General features: G+C 45.6%; 1 protein-coding gene across 2 annotated transcripts in view; it reads left to right on the top strand.

Moving 5' to 3' along the window:
• The window catches only part of LOC119178679 (venom metalloproteinase antarease-like TtrivMP_A), a 369468-nt gene that overhangs the window by 205341 nt on the left and 147969 nt on the right, over positions 1-16158 (top strand). For both annotated transcript variants that reach the window (XM_075881864.1, XM_037429911.2), the window contains one exon: positions 11525-11596. In XM_075881864.1, the coding sequence (XP_075737979.1) occupies positions 11525-11596 (72 nt within the window). The remainder of the gene's footprint in view (positions 1-11524; positions 11597-16158) is intronic.

Below are 16158 nucleotides of genomic sequence, written 5' to 3'. Positions count from 1 at the left end.
ACGTAGCCCCAAAGGAAAAAGTCGAGCGGAGAAAGGTCAGGTGATCTTGGTGGCCAAAACATCGCTCCTGCGCGCCCAATCCACTGTTGTGGAAAACGTCTGTCCAACCAGTTCTTCGCCCTGGAAGAAAAATGTGGTGGTGCTCCATCGTGCTGAAACCATACTTGGCGCAGGTCATTCAGGGAAAGACTGCAGACAAGATCATCAATGACAACACCTAATATTTCTTCTGTGTACATCTTTCCGTTCAAGTTGTCCTCAAAAAAGTGAGGTCCGATGATCCTGTCCCCGAGTATGCCGCACCACACATTCACACTCCAGCGAACTTGATGCTTGTGCTGCCTCATCCAGTGTGGGTTTTCTTGTGCCCAATAATGGGCGTTGTGAAGATTAACACTTCCATTTCGGCAAAACCGAGCTTCATCAGTCCAAATTATTCTGTGCAAAAAGTCATTTTCTTGATCAGTTTTGATGAGGCCCCAATTGCAGAAGTCAACTCGCCTTTCAAAGTCCGCCTCATTTAGGTCCTGATGAAGGTAAACGTGATATGGATGGAACTTGTGCTTTCTTAAAACATTTGTGACTGTTCCGATGCTGCGACCGCACTGATCGGCAATCTGTCGGATGCTGAGCTCTGGCATCGAGGTTACGCACGCGACAACGTCGATTTCAAAGTCTTCATCGACGATTGCCTTCCTGGTCCGTCTCGGAAGGTGGACAGAGCCTGTTGTGCAGAAGCGTCGAAACAGGTTTGTGAAAGTGGGCCTTGTTGGAAGGGGACGGTGTGGGTGGCGAGACGCGTAAAGCTCCATTGCTAACGAAGCGTTGCCATTCATTTCAGCCATTGCAAGCACCACGTCTACTTTTACTTTGGTAGAATACCTCACGCCAGAAGCAGCCATATTAGCTCGAAAGGACTCCACGTGGATTTCCTTGGTAGACCTTCAATGCAGAGACGCTGTGCTCTAACCGGAGGCACCCTAGTGCAGGACGGTCCTGCTAACGCGTTCACAAGAAGATGTCTCAGTGTGATCTAAAGTCACGAAAAAACGTCGCGAAAAATGGTCTCCTGTTATCGCGTTCATCAGGATCATGCGTAAGGCTCATGGCGCACCGCGCTGTCACATTTTGATTTCGCCGGCCGAAGAGGGCAAGGGTAATTGCTATCACCTATGCCTACGCTTCCACCCTCTTCACACACTAAACACCACACGCAACAGATGCGTCACTTTAGGGAGGAGCTTTGCGCGGACCCTCACCCTCTTGCATGCGTAATCGTGCGAAAGACAATTAAACTTTGGAGCCGGATATCTCGGAACACAGGCGTGCTAGAAAAAATCTTCCAACTGAAACTGTGTACAAACACCACTGCCTACATTTTTTCAATATAAACATGCCAACTTACCGCAGCCAGTAAAAAGTTAATTATTAAATTTTAGTTAATTGGGCTGCTGACAGCGATAATTATCATCTAACTTTCTGTCCCCCTGGCCGCTTAACTTATTTGCACAAGTGGTTCTCACGTGCCTTCGAGCGCCTAATTTTAAAAAAATCATAAAGCTTAATTTTGAACACCCGGTATATACGACATGCCTTCTGAGTATTTTTAATGTCTGGACCGTTTAGAACTTTCTTAAAACTAAGCACACGGTTGCACACGGCAACTCTGTTTTAAGTAAAGTTTAGGTACCGATGTATTGCAGTTTATGTGCTAGTAATATTTCTATGTAGTGGTGTCACAAAACGAGCGCTCAAAAAGGGCGCCCCGCCAAATTCTCGCGACGAAACGCCAGAGTGATGCCGCGAGGTCAACTAAAAAATAAAAGGGAAGAAACAAGCATCTAAAGACTCCCCGGCGCACGCCCCTCTCCCCTCGGAAGCGTAGGTTCACCGACGAACCTCCTCCACCCACATCAGCGGCCGAGCAAGCACTGGAATTTTCTAGATGGAAAGGGGCGGGGTGATGCTGGGTTGCGTCATCCGTCGCGGACGGCCTTCGAACCGTCTCGCCTTCTCCCCATCCTTTGCTGCGCATCGCGCCGACGAAAGCATGAGAACTTTCTGGAATCTCGCGCGGAAGGTATTTAATCGAGGAGCCGAGATGAGAGAGTAGGAGAAGACGGAAGTTAGCGCCAAAGCGCGTTGGGTATCCCGCCGTGTAGTCGGCGAAGGTTTTGTCCATAGGGACAAAGCAGGAGAAGAAGAGGATTTCCACCAGAGGGGTGAAGGCTCGAGCCACAGGCAAGAGCGCGTGTGTACCGCTATCGAGCGAAGATGCGTGGCAACAGCTGCGTATGTGAAGCCGACGTGTTTCCGGCGAAGTTTGAAGCTTGGAGAGCGGCCAAGTGAAGGCGTGAGCTTTCCTGGAAAAGAATTTTCGGGGCCAGCGGAACGACAGAGGTTTCCTGGAAGAGAAACTTCGGTGCAGTGGAACGACAGAGGTTTCCTGGAAGAGAAACTTCGGGGGCAGCAGAACGACAACAACGCAGGACTTTGAGTGAGTGATTCTCGGAAGAGTATCATCCAGACTTTTGTTCCAAGAACTTTGGACTGAATAGGTTTTCATTTTTCATTTCATTTCATTTTATTTTATTTCAAGTTCTCTTTTTACATGAAAATACACAGCACTGGTTAGACCCATAGCCACTGGCTAGTAGGGGGTCTCAATAAATATGCATTTAAAGGAACAGATTGTGTTAACAAAGCAGATAGTTTATAAGTACACTTCAATCATACAAGAAAAAAAAATCGGAACAAAATACAAGAAGGAAACATATTTGTGATAAGTCATTTGCAGTATCTTGCAGCATTGTTCCATGCAAACAACGGACTGTATGTATACAATACATCAAATACATAAAAGTACGTATACCATGTCAAGTATGATTTTGTTAGACAAATAATCTATATATAACGAAGTGGAGATTACAACGAAGTGTGTGTTAGTGTACCTGTTCATTTTTCTGCAGAAAGTATTTTTAAGAGCACAGGCAAAACTTTTGCTTTCTTTTATTTGGCATGGTATATAATTCCAGACCTTTACTCCAGCAAATTGTAGCAATCGTTTGCCATAAACATTGTTAGTAGGCGGAAGACTGAAATTATGTAATGTAGCACGTCTGGTAAGGCAGCAAGAGGATGAAAATATTGATATATGAAAGGGCAGGTTATAAGAAATGACATTATAGACAGTAAGTGCAATTTTTTGCTGTCGTAAATTATCGAATGGTATCATTTCCATATTACGAAACAATGGCGCGCTGTGTTGATCATACCTACCATTGTTTATTATTCGAAGTGCTCGCTTTTGTAGTATACGTAAGGGTTCTAGATATGTTTTAAAAGTCCATCCCCATGAATCTATGCTATATGTTAGGTGACAATGAAAAAATGTGAAATAGAGAACTCGGAGAAAACTACTTTTAAAATAATTTATAGTGGTTAATAATGTACTGCATCCAGATCGCAGTTTAGCGCATACAGAGTTAATGTGGCTTTGCCAGTTTAGCTGGCTATCGAGAATTACACACAGATATTTGAATTCTTTCGTCTTCTCAAGCACGCAGCTATTTATTCTAATGCAAATGGACTCATTACTTATATCTCGATAACGGGAGTGGAAAATAGTGTATTTAGTTTTCTTTGCATTCAGTGTTAGTTTGCTCGCTATAAACCACTGACAAACATTTTTTAGTTCTGCATTACATTTATGCTTGAGATCCCTTATATTGCCTGCAGTAACAATAACGGCTGTATCATCAGCGTACATTAGCATCTCCGCCGATGTCGATATATTTGGTAGGTCGTTTACGTACAGTGAAAACAGTAAGGGTCCAAGAACGGAGCCTTGTGGTACCCCTGTGTCTATATTTTACAGGGAGGAAGTGAGATTATGCATAATCACCATTTGTTGACGTTCGCTCATGTAACTAGAAAATAAGTCAAAAATTTTGCCACGTAAACCGTAGTGTCTTAATTTCATTAGTAATATATCATGGTCAACTGTATCAAATGCTTTCTTTAAATCAAGAAAAACTACTGCTACAAGGAGGTTATTACTTAATGCTTCGTTAATCTTTTGTGATACAGATAGTACAGCAGTGGCGGTGGAATGGTGCGCCCGAAATCCATGTTGCTCAGCGCATATTACACGATATTTTTCTAGAAAGACGCACATCCGTTTGGCTGGAATTCTTCCAAATATGTTATTTATTATGCTTAAAACAGATATAGGCCTATAACTTGAGGGATCAGAGCGATCACCCTCCTTGTACACCGGCACTACTTTAGCAGTTTTCAGACAGGATGGGTATGTTGACGTACGCAAGGAGTGGTTATATATATGGCATAGGATAGGGCCTAAGACGTCAATATTGTCTTTTCTTATCCGCGCTGTGATCCCATCTATCCCTCTGGCTTTATTCGTGGCTAAATTAGCAGTAGTATTTTGAATTTCGTCGAGACTAATGTTGCGTACCGCAAACGTATTCGGCATAGACGGCGAAAAACATTGAGGAGTGGAGGAAGAAAACTGCATTGCTAACGTCGGACCAATTTTAGTGAAATAATGATTAAAGTTATCTACAGTTTGTGCATCAATAGAATCAGGTAGCACGCGTTGTCGTGGTTGATTGCCAACAACTTCGTTTACGATCTCCCAAGTTTTTTTAGAGCTGCCCTGAGCTTGTTCTAATAGGCGAGAGTAATATTCCTTCTTTCGCTGCCTAGTAAGGAGCACGGATTTATTCCAGAAAATTTTGAACTGGCCAAGGTAATATTTATTATTTTTATGTTTGTTCAATTTATCGTATAAAAAATCTTTCGTCTTCAGCAGGTCAAGGATTTCTGCTGTCATCCAAGGACATAGCGGGGTCTTATATGAGCGCGCAGATACGTTTGAGCGGCTATTTCCAATGGCTCTGATAAGGAAATTTATTAAGTTCTGAAGTTCAACATTGACGTCATCGTTATATAGACTGTCAGGGTCAATGGCGAGAATGATGCTTCGTAGTAAATTGTAATCTATTTTGCCCTCTGTTGTGATACGTGGTGTGCTGCTTTTTCGTGTGTCATTTATGGAAACAAAAACAGGAAGATGATCTGATATCGCTTCATCATAAACGCCAGCATTCATTCCAGATGTTATGTTCGTCAAAACATAACATCTGGGTTTTCTATCTCTTTAGTCTTTAAGTGACTTGGTTGTTCAATGCATGCGACTGCATTGTAGTGTGTATTGTTGTCTGTGTCCGTTGTTTCGAGTGTGGCTGATTGTACTGTGTAGTACGTTGTTTGATTGGTGACATGTTGTACTCAACTATTGTGGAGTGTGCATACTTGTGTATTGTTTTGATCTGCCATTACTGAGAATATAATTTTGTTTTGTTTATCAACTCTCGGCTCTGACTTGTTCTTTGGACCACATCCGGCGTCCGCTGGCGCACCAAATAGGACCACTTCTAAATTGTCCACGCTTTCGTGGTGTGGTTCGGGGGGCCGATACTTCGGCCCTTGGAATTTGCCCGGCGATCGCCTCCCGAATTAACGGGACCTGTGACAATTAATCTGGCGTCCGCGACAGGACCTTTTGGTGCACAGTGTGTCCAAAGTAGTGAGAAAGAGCCTCGAGTTGTTGATGGTGCTATCGGAACGATTTTCTGTGTTGTTCAGTGTTCTCGTTAACGAGTGCAGGGGAGTGTTCCGATAGACTGATTTAGGCAGATACTTTTTGGCACGCAGCAAGACTTTATTTGCGAGACACCATGGATCTCGAAAAGTTAGTAGCTCTTGGTGAGAAGATGGGTCTTTCTGGCGCCGAACTACGGAAGTGGGTAAGCCAGAAGAAGAAAGAGGCGGTGTAGAGAGAGAGGTTGGCAGCTGATGAGAGAGTTAAGGAAGAAAAAACAGCTGAGTTGGAACGAGAGAGGTTGGCAGCTGAAAGGGCAAGAGAAGAAAGAGAAGCAAAGGAGCGACAGCTGAAACAAGAAAGAGAGGCAAAAGAGCGACAGCTGAAGGAAGAAAGAGAGCAGCAATTGAAGTTGGAGCTGGAGAGAGAAAAGTTGGCAGCCGAAAGGGCGAGAGAAGAAAGAGAAGCGGAGATGGCTGAAAGGAAATGGCAGCGGCAGCACGAGATGGAACTCGAGCGGCTCCGTTTGCAACAGCGAAGTAACACTCCGGTCTAAGCTAGAGTTGAAAGCAGCGAACGGGAGGACCACGGCTTCCGCTTGAACCCAAGCAAGCTGCTCGTAGCGTTTGATGAAAGAAAGGACGACCTTGACGCGTACCTTCACAGATTTGAGACGATTGCAAGTAGCCAGAATTGGCCGGAACACCAATAGGCAACTGCTTTGAGTACTTGCTTGAGTGGTGAAGCACTCAGTGTGTACGGTAGGCTGATACCGACCGATGCAGCCAACTATGCAAAGGTGAAAACTGCTTTGCTGAAGCGATTTAGATTTACTGTGGAAGGATTCCGGGACAGATTTTGGACAGGAAAGCCAGCTGATGGTGAGACGGCTACGCAGTATGCCGCCCGACTTTGCCATTATTTCGACAGATGGATTGAACTTTCAGGGACAGCGCAGGAGTACGATGAGCTTAGAGAGCTCCTAATTAGAGAACAATTTCTTACTAGTTGCTACCCAAGCCTGTCGCTGTACTTGAAAGAGAGAAGAGCTCAGTCACTTGAAGGCATGCTTGAATTGGCTGATCAATTCTTGGAAGCGCAAGGTGGAACTAATTTGGCCAAGGTCAAGAAGGAGTGTCCCGAAGATTAGAAAAATTTGGCACCCGAACAAAAGAAGCGTGCACCGGAGAGTGTTCCGCGATGTTTTCTGTGTAACCGAGTAAGTCATCGCGCGAACAACTGTCGAACGATCTTTACGAGCCCTACGGTAGTAAAATGTTTCAAGTATGGTCAGGCTGGGCACAACGCAGACGCATGTCATAACGGAGCGAGTCAGACTCACCAGGTATCCTGTGCGCAAATGGCACCAAAAACCGTTGATGACGTCACTGATGGATTCGTAGAGTTGAAAAATGGGGAGAAAATCCCTATTGTGGGTGCTGTAATGACAAAACAGCCAACCGTTGTTACGAAGGGAATGCCAACGCTGCCTGGAAAAGTTGCGGGCAAGAAGGTTATGGTGTTAAGAGACACCGGTAGCTCCACCGTTATCGTGCGGAGAAATTTGGTACGAGAAAGTGAGTTAACAGGCAAAACGAAACCAGTTTGCCTGATTGATAGTACGGTTCGGATGCTTCCCGAAGCAGAAATTGAGGTCGAAACACCGTACTTCAGCGGGAAGGTTACTGCTCTATGCATGACGACCCCCCTGTGCGACCTCGTCATCGGAAACATCGACGGGGCGCGAGGGCCGAATGATCCAGAACGATTGGGAGAAGACCCGAAGATGGAGCCCTCGCCATCCCAGCGACTGCGATATACAGTGGGGGAGCATCCCGTGACGGATCTCACTCGAGCCCAAGGTGGAGCCGCGGTGCAAGAGTCAGTGAATGAGAAGATGATCGTGTTGAATGAGTTCACGTGCTGGGCAGCTGGACTTACGTCGGCACGACCTCAACCGACCGACAGTGTAAAGGTGATGGAGTCGGCCAGCCAGGCCAACTGATGATTGATATGAGGGGTTTAACATCCCAAAACCACTATATGATTATGAGAAACGCCGTAGTGGAGGGCTCCGGAAATTTAGACCACCTGGGGTTCTTTAACGTGCACCCAAATCTGAGCACACGGGCCTACAACACTTCCGCCTCCATTGGAAATGCAGCTGCCGCAGCCGGGATTCGAACCCGCGCCCTGCGGGTCAGCAGCCAAGTATCTTAGCCACTAGACCACCGCGGCGGGGCAGGCCAACTGTCGTGACATGAACAAGTGGGTGAATGACCAAACAGGATCGGTTGAACGTTATGACCCATTAAATATGTCGGAAGTGACAACGATGGCTGAGATGCCGCCTCAGCTACCGTCGTTTGAAACGGCTCGCCGAAAAAGAACGTGGAAACACAAGAAGAGATCGAGCGAGCACCGCAAGAAAGGGCGCAAGCGCCGTTCTAAATTCACAGGATAAGTGTTGAGGACGAATCGGAATGTGTTTGACAGTGCTATATGTCGAGTTAATGTGGTTGTTGTCCTGTGTCACAACTTTATGTCGAGTGAATCAAAATTTTTGTTACGGTGATGTGATGTATAGTATGGTACAATTGTTGTAAAGACAGACCATTGTACATTTGTATTGCTTGAAGTATATGATGGAGTATTGTATTCATGTACCTGTATCTATATTCTATGTGTTGTGAGATTGAATTGTAATGTATAATTGTATTGAGTGATCTATTATGAATGTGACGTGTCATGAGCGACGGACTTTGTTACAGTCTCTGAGAGTGTGGGGACTGTTCGCGCTCGTTTGTGTGGTTTTGAATATTGTGAGATAATATTCTTAAAGTGGGGGCAGTGTCACAAAACGAGCGCTCAAAAAGGGCGTGCCGCCAAATGTTCGCGACGAAACACCAGAGTGATGCCGCGAGGTCAACGAAAAAAAAGGGAAGAAACAAGCATCCAAAGACTCCCCGGCGCGCGCCCCTCTCCCTTCGGAAGCGTAGGTTCGCCGACGAACCTCCTCACCCCACATCGGCGGCCGAGCAAGCACTGGAATTTTCTAGATGGAAAGGGGCGGGGTGATGCCGGGTTGCGTCATACGTCGCAGATGGCCTTCGAACCGTCTCGCCCTCTCCCCAGCCTTCGCTGCGCATCGCGCCGACGAAAGGATCAGAACTTTCTGGAATCTCGCGCAGAAGGTATTTAATCGAGCAGCCGAGATGAGAGAGCAGGAGAAGACGGAAGTTAGCGCCAAAGCGCGTTGTGTATCCCGCCGTGTAGTCGGCGAAGGTTTTGTCCATAGGGACAAAGCAGGAGAAGAAGAGGATTTCCACCTTAGGGTGAAGGCTCGAGCTACAGACAAGAGCGTGTGTCTACCGCTATCGAGCGAAGACGCGTGGCAACAGCTGCGTGTGTGAAGCCGACGTGTTTCCAGCGAAGAAGTTTGAAGCTTGGAGAGCGGCCAAGTTAAGACGTGAGGTTTTCTAGAAGAGAAACTTCGGAGAAGCGGAACGACAGAGGTTTCCTGGAAGAGAAACTTCGGGGGCAGCTGAACGACAACAACGCTGGACTTTCAGTGAGTGATTCTCGGAAGAGTATCATCCAGACTTTTGTTCCAAGAACTTTGGACTGAATAGGTTTTTTATCTCTTTAGTCTTTAAGTGTCTTGGTTGTTCAATGCATGCGACTGCATTGTAGTGTGTATTGTTGTCTGTGTCCTTTGTTTCAAGTGTGGCTGATTGTACTGTGTAGTACGTTGTTTGATTGGTGACATACTGTACTCAACTATTGTGGAGTGTGCATACTTGTGTATTGTTTTGATCTGCCATTACTGAGAATATAATTTTGTTTTGTTTATCAACTCTCGGCTCTGACTTGTTCTTTGGACCACAGCCGGCGTCCGCTGGCGCACCAAATATGACTACTTGTAAATTGTCCACGCTTTCGTGGTGCGGTTCGGGGGGCCGATACTTCGGCCCTTGGAATTAGCCCGGCGATTGCCTCCCGAATTAACGGGACCTGTGACAAGTGGTACCACGGTCAGATAAACACAACTGAGGCTCCTCACATGATCGATAAAATACAGTGCCGTATTTCTACACCTACCAACAGCGCGCAAGTTCATGACCTCGAGCCTGATTTTTTTTTGGGGGGGGGGTATCAACCGAGTCGCAATAAGAAGCCGAATTCACTCAACATTCAATATTTCTCCTGTTTGTGAGGATGCAAGAAGTGTTTCGCGATGTGCTTGAAATAGAAAGTGGCACGCAATTTGAAATTATTCTGCAGAATGAAGGGTACGATGACAATGAACAGCACTCTCGAAAGCTGCACTTACCCATCCTATTACGATGCATTAGCAGCCGAGCAAGACCAAATGCTTTTGTATGCCATTTTTGGCATACCTAGAAACAGTTACACTCGCGCTGACATGACCGGACAAACCACACTTTGAGAACATGCATGAGGTACGCGCACATAGAAACACGACGTGGCTAGCAGACGACACGAGGAGCAATCCACACTGGATTTTGTGAACAAGTTCCAAGACGGACGCCGTGTGCCTGCAGAGAAAACTAAAAACGTGGAAGCATCTGGCGATATAATTCAACGCTCGACACACTGTGCATCCGTGAATGACTGACCAAACAAGTAGAAAAGTGTTCGCGCCACTTAGAGAAGTTTTACTGGTACAAAAAAGTGTTTTTGCAACCATAGCAGGTATCCACTTATTTGTATACTCGTGACACGCTCGGCTACGAGACAGTGACAAGGCCGTCGCTCCGAAGCTCGAATGTGCCAACTCCATAAAAGCGCGAAGCGATGAGCAGCTGCATGCGGCATGAGACGGGGCTCAATGAACCTACAACCAAGGATATTTTCGTGCAGAAACAGCACAGTGAGCAGATTTTACCCGCACTTTTTGTGAAGCGGGGGTGGCACAAACATTCTTGCTTGTAGTAGGTCTCAACCAGGTTCCGTCGAGCGTTGAGGACTCGCCGTGGCAGTAACGTGTACGCGTAAGCTCTGTTCAATAATTCTTCTTTGTGGTGTACATAATAAAGGGAATACGCAAAGTTGTCATCCCCCGCCATGTTTAAAAAAACCTTAAGGTCGGTCGTAGGCTATCTTGAACGAGCCTTACTTAAGTACAAGAAACGTTGCGCGGTAACTAACAGGTAGGTTCTCGAAACGTGTTAATGGCGGACTTATGGCTAAGGTTGACTTAAGTCTAAAGGATGAGGTTGAGTTAGGTTCGTGAATAGGGGGGTTATTTCGTTACAAACAAGGTCACGCTATAAGATCATGCCCTCTCCATCTCAGTTTGTAAGTTTTCAGATTCGGCGCAAGTTAACCAGAGAGAAACCACCATTTCGTGTACTTGCCAAATTGTTTCAACGCTCTTGCTCACAGAATAGAAAGTCTATGTAATGTTATTTTCACGATCTTGAGGTTTTCTAAAGCCCCTCTCATTGTTTCTATCCCTGATAAAAACTATGACAGGGGATTCGATAATTTGAAATAATGACAGGGGTTGAGATAATTTTTCACACTGTATAGATTCTTCTCTTTTTCTCTTTCCCGGAAGTATATACGCCTTCATTTTTCGCTATCGTTCCATGATTCTCGTATTTCCTTTCATTATTTCTATTTTGCGGTCATTTTCTTTTGTCTTTGCGTTCTCGCTCTTTCTAATTGATTTTCGTAGACTGTCCTCTATTGTTTATTTATATTGTGTCATTTTTGCGTGCGCCTGCACAAAGATTATATGGTTGTTCCTGGGCATGTTAAAAAAATTCTTGGCTAATGATTGGTTATAATAAGTTTGTCACAATATGGTTATTATTGAGAAAAGTGGCGCTTTAGGCTAAACTGTGATGTTCATTATGAAATTTTTTCTAGGTGAACCTAAGGTACTTGGACACGACGAACCCCAAAATTGACTTCCTTCTCGTCGGCGTAACAAGGGCTAAAGTAAGAATAACTTTCAAATATGCCATTTTTGCATGCCAATATCAAGCGCGCGATTTCCATATAATTAAGCGCCAAAAGTTATCTAACGGAACTCGAACCATGCATATTCATATGTGCTTTTTGTTGCACCCGGAATACATCAGGATTTTTTTCGTGCTTTTATCTAAGAGCATCGTTTTCACTGCTGGTGGTAAATGTCCTTATTTATCTCCCCAGCGTTCTTATGAAAGCATGAAAACACTTCAATTGCGGCACATCTCGAAAAGATAAGACTTCTGGGGGCCGTTGGAGAAACAGCTCAAAGCACCAGGACAGACAACATGAGTTGATTGTGGCGAAAACATAAATAGATACTTAATAACGTATCAGAGAGACATGAAAACCAAATAAAAAAAACAAAAAGCAAAGTGAAGGCAAAGGCAAAAAAGGGAGAAAAGATATGAAGTGTACACTAACGCAAAAAGGCTCGATACCATTGGCTAACAGAACTAACGGTATGAACCTGCAGTATGAACCAGCCACGTGAACCGCAAAGTCAGAAACCTATCATATCATTTAACAGTGTCCATTTAAAGTTAGTGAATAGAAAGTCACAAAAGAGTGGCTGTCCAATTCACTCGAGAAATCTGGTACTAATTGCAAAAGTGATAGCTTTCAAGGGCAGGTTACAAGATGTATTATGACCGTTTATCCGCGGAAAGTTGCTCAGAAGATTCTCCAACAGATTAACTCTACCAAAGCCACGTCGCAAGAACAAAACAAATATGTGGATCGAAAGCACCACTGGAAGGCCACAGTAATACGGAATCTACACTAATTGTCAAATAACTTGAAGTGATTATGTCAACGTACGAATATATACGTAGCTTTAACCGCGCCTAACATGCTGTCCAGGCTTTGTAATAAGGTGTTCATTGTAACAAGAAACATACATAACAGTTTGGTAAGTGTGCTGCAAATGTATACATATTGACATGTGCAAGAGACCACGTCGGCCAGTCTAGCCGCTGTATTGATGAGAGGCTTCGGGAACACCACTATAACGTAGCAAGGGCCATGAGCGGTCATGTTGCGACTCTCAGCAAACAATGAGGCTGCTATCACTAATTCAGCAAATGGGGAGTGCGAGCTACAAAGCGCAATCAACGAAAGCGTGAAATAGTCGAAGCCCACGAGATTTCCATTTTAAAAGCCTACATGTGTGAGCACGCTCCAATTTATTAACTAGTCGAATTCAATAATTAAGTAGCGGTGAGAGAGAAAGTACAGGAATTCAGAGTTTCACTTCGGAATTGGTTCGAGGCAATAAACAACGTAATTGACCTTAGCAATGACACAATGAATGATAATCATACTAATCATCAAAGAGAGTGCAATGAAAGTCGGATGTACAGCACACTGGCAAACTATGTCAGGAGACAAAAAGGAAATCTTATCAAGAGACCACAAACCATTAAAGCCTCAAATGCAAGACACAAAACAGCACTTTCGGAGCTTTTGGAACTGATCAATAGGCGTAAAGTAGCCGAAATTAGAAGGTATGACGTGGAGAGAATCGAGCGAGTTGCAAAATGCGGCAGAAGCCTAGAAGCTGCGAAGGCAAACTTATGCGTATGCAAACATCTTATGTGTGCATTAAGGAACAAGGAGAGAGAGAGAGAGAATAAAATGAGAGAAAGGTAGGGAACTTAACCAGAAACTGGAGCATCCAGTTTGATATCCTGCACTAAGGGAGGGAAGAATGGGGAATAAAAATAGGAAAGAAAGCTAAGAGCGAAATAGATGCGTGAAAAAGAAAAGAAAAAAGTGAGCGTGTGAATGGCCTATTCACTAGGTCTTTACTGTATTGTGTCTCTAAAAGAAGCAGGCTGTCATGTTGGCTAGAGCTGCGCCACCCAAAAGAGCCTTGGCGGTTTATTTGGAGCCCTTGTAAAGCAAACAATATGAAAGAGGGAAAGGGAACAAAGGGAGGACAGAATAAGGGAGACATACAGTCAAACTGATAAGCTGCAATCTGATACATGTTCTCGTGCTGATTAAAAAAACATTTTAGAAAACTTGATGAAAGTTGTTGTCGTAATGCAATCGTCGAGGTTCCGCACGTTTCCTGTTAGACTTTCGTGCACTTGAAAAATCGAAATCGTCCCCTTCAACGTGGGCCCCTTGCGTTATAGCTGTGGGATCTGCTATGCCTTGTTGGTCTCCGTGCGCTTGTTCGCCAGGTGTATTGCTGTCCTGACTGGCTCGATTGACCATGTTTTCAGGGCTGTCGGCGTCTTGGTCTTCATCCTCGCTTGTACCGTTTCCGGCTATGCGCAGCAGGTGTTGCCTGTTTCGCCTCAGCATCCACTGGTTCTCGGTCTTCACCATGTAAGATCTTGGTGCGGCTTGCTCGCTTACTGTCGCTGTGCGTGACCAGTGTCTTATGAATGCGTACTGCAGTTCCACTTCCAAGCGGTGGTAGTGCCTTTCCCTTCGAAGACTGGCGGCGCTTTTCCACTGTAGTTCCGGGATGGCCTTGGTACTCGGGAAGGGTCGTGCGAAGGTGCCGGCCTTGCAGTAGTTCACCCGGAGGGCGACCATCTTCTAGTGGGGATGACCGATAGGCTAAAAGCCCCAACCAAAAGTCACCGTTGGAGTCGTTGGTCTTCTTTATGATGCGCTTAACAATCTGAACCCCCTTTTCTGCCAGTCCATTTGACCGAGGGAATTTCGGACTCGATGTGATGTGCTGAAAGTCGTATCTTTGCGCGAACTCTCGGAACTCTTGCGATCCAAACTGGGGCCCATTGTCAGTACATACATGAACCGGGATGCCGTACCGTGAGAATATGGCCGATATTTTATCTATGACTTCTTTGGCCGTTGTGCTTCTTAGTTTCTCTACGTCAGAGAAATTGGAGTGGGCATCGTATACAATGACATAGGAGGCTCTCCCGAACTGAAAAATGTCAATTCCCACTCGGTGCAATGGCCTGTCCGGGGTTGGCTGCATGAGAAGGGGCTCACTCGGCTGCTTGTATGCATACCTCTGGCAAGTACTGCACCCCCGAATGAAGGAGTCAATGGCACTGCTGAGCCCGGGCCAAAATACTAACCTGCGTGCTCTCGCCTTGCATTTATTTAGTCCGGGGTGTCCATCGTAAATTCGTCGAAGATTTTCTGCTCTCATGGCTTTGGGTATGACCACTTTGCATCCCTTCAGTAGTGTACCTTCTACCACTGACAGTTCTCCGGCAAAGGGCTTGAGTTCACCTTCGACGGCGTCATCCCGTGAGATTCGTTCCCTCACCTCGCTCAAATACGGGTCGTTGTTTTCTTTTCCAGACGTACCTTCATGGGCGTGCTTACGATGCCGGAGACGACCTCTGTCGCATGAATGTCGATGTCTGTGAAGGCACTCTATGACTGTGATGGCATAAGTGCACGTGACAGCATGTCCGCCAGAACCAGCTCCTTGCCAGGCACGAACTGCAAAGTATAATCATATTGTAAAAGCCTGATAAAAAAACGCTGCAATCGTGGTGGCATGTCTCCAATGCCCTTTTGAGAAACGGCAAGCAGGGGCCTATGGTCAGTTTCGATTCATACCTTTCGACCATAAACAAAATGATGAAATTTCTCGCATGCAAACACTATACCGAGCGTTTCCTTTTCAATTTGCGAGTAACGGGTCTTGCAAACGGTTAATGTTCTTGATGCATACGTCACTGGGCGCCAGTCATTGCCATGTTTCTGCAGCAGGGCCGCGCCTAAACCGGTCCCCGAAGCGTCCGCAGTGATCTTAGTGTCCTTCTTGTCAAAGAGCGCGAGTAACAGTGGGTTTGTTAACGCATTGCACTCTGCTTCCCATTCCCGCTGATGCGCTGTGGTTCATTCAAACGTAACGTTTTCTTTCACAAGGCCGCGAAGCAAGATTATCTTATCACTCAACGACGGCACATATTTGCGAAAATAGTTGACCACGCCCATCATTCTGCGCACGGTGTGCCTATCTGTAGGTGTCGGCAGTGAACGGACGCTTTCAACCAGGTTGCGACTCGGACTTATTCCCTGCTCACTTATTACGTCACCCAGGAACTCAATTTCTTTCACGCCAAAAACGCATTTCCGCAGGTTAAAAGTCAGGCCCACTTTTTGTGCCCGCTTCAGCACGGCCTGCAGGCGTTCGCTATGCTGATCCTTGCTGACGCCCTACACTAAAATGTCATCTGTGTATATGCGTACACCTGCCAATCCTTCAAATATTTCTGTTAGCGTTTTCTGGTAAATTTCGCTTGCTGTCAAAATTCCGAGCGGAAGTCGCAGGAAGCGGTAACGCCCGAACGGCGTCGCAAAAGTGCACACTCGTGATGTAGCTGCGTCCAATAAAATTTGATGAAAACCTGCCTTGGCATCTAGGCGCGAAAAACATGTTGCAACTGACAGCTCTGCCTCAATCTCTTCCCTTGTTGACATAGGATAGTGCTCACGCTTTATGTTCTTGTTTATTTCCCTCGGATCCATGCATACACGAAGGGCCCCATCTTTCTTACGCGTAATAACCAGAGGGCTCACCCATT

This window comes from Rhipicephalus microplus, chromosome 1 (assembly GCF_043290135.1).
Source record: "Rhipicephalus microplus isolate Deutch F79 chromosome 1, USDA_Rmic, whole genome shotgun sequence".
Lineage (NCBI taxonomy): Eukaryota > Metazoa > Arthropoda > Arachnida > Ixodida > Ixodidae > Rhipicephalus > Rhipicephalus microplus.
This window is presented reverse-complemented; position numbering and strand designations above follow the sequence as displayed.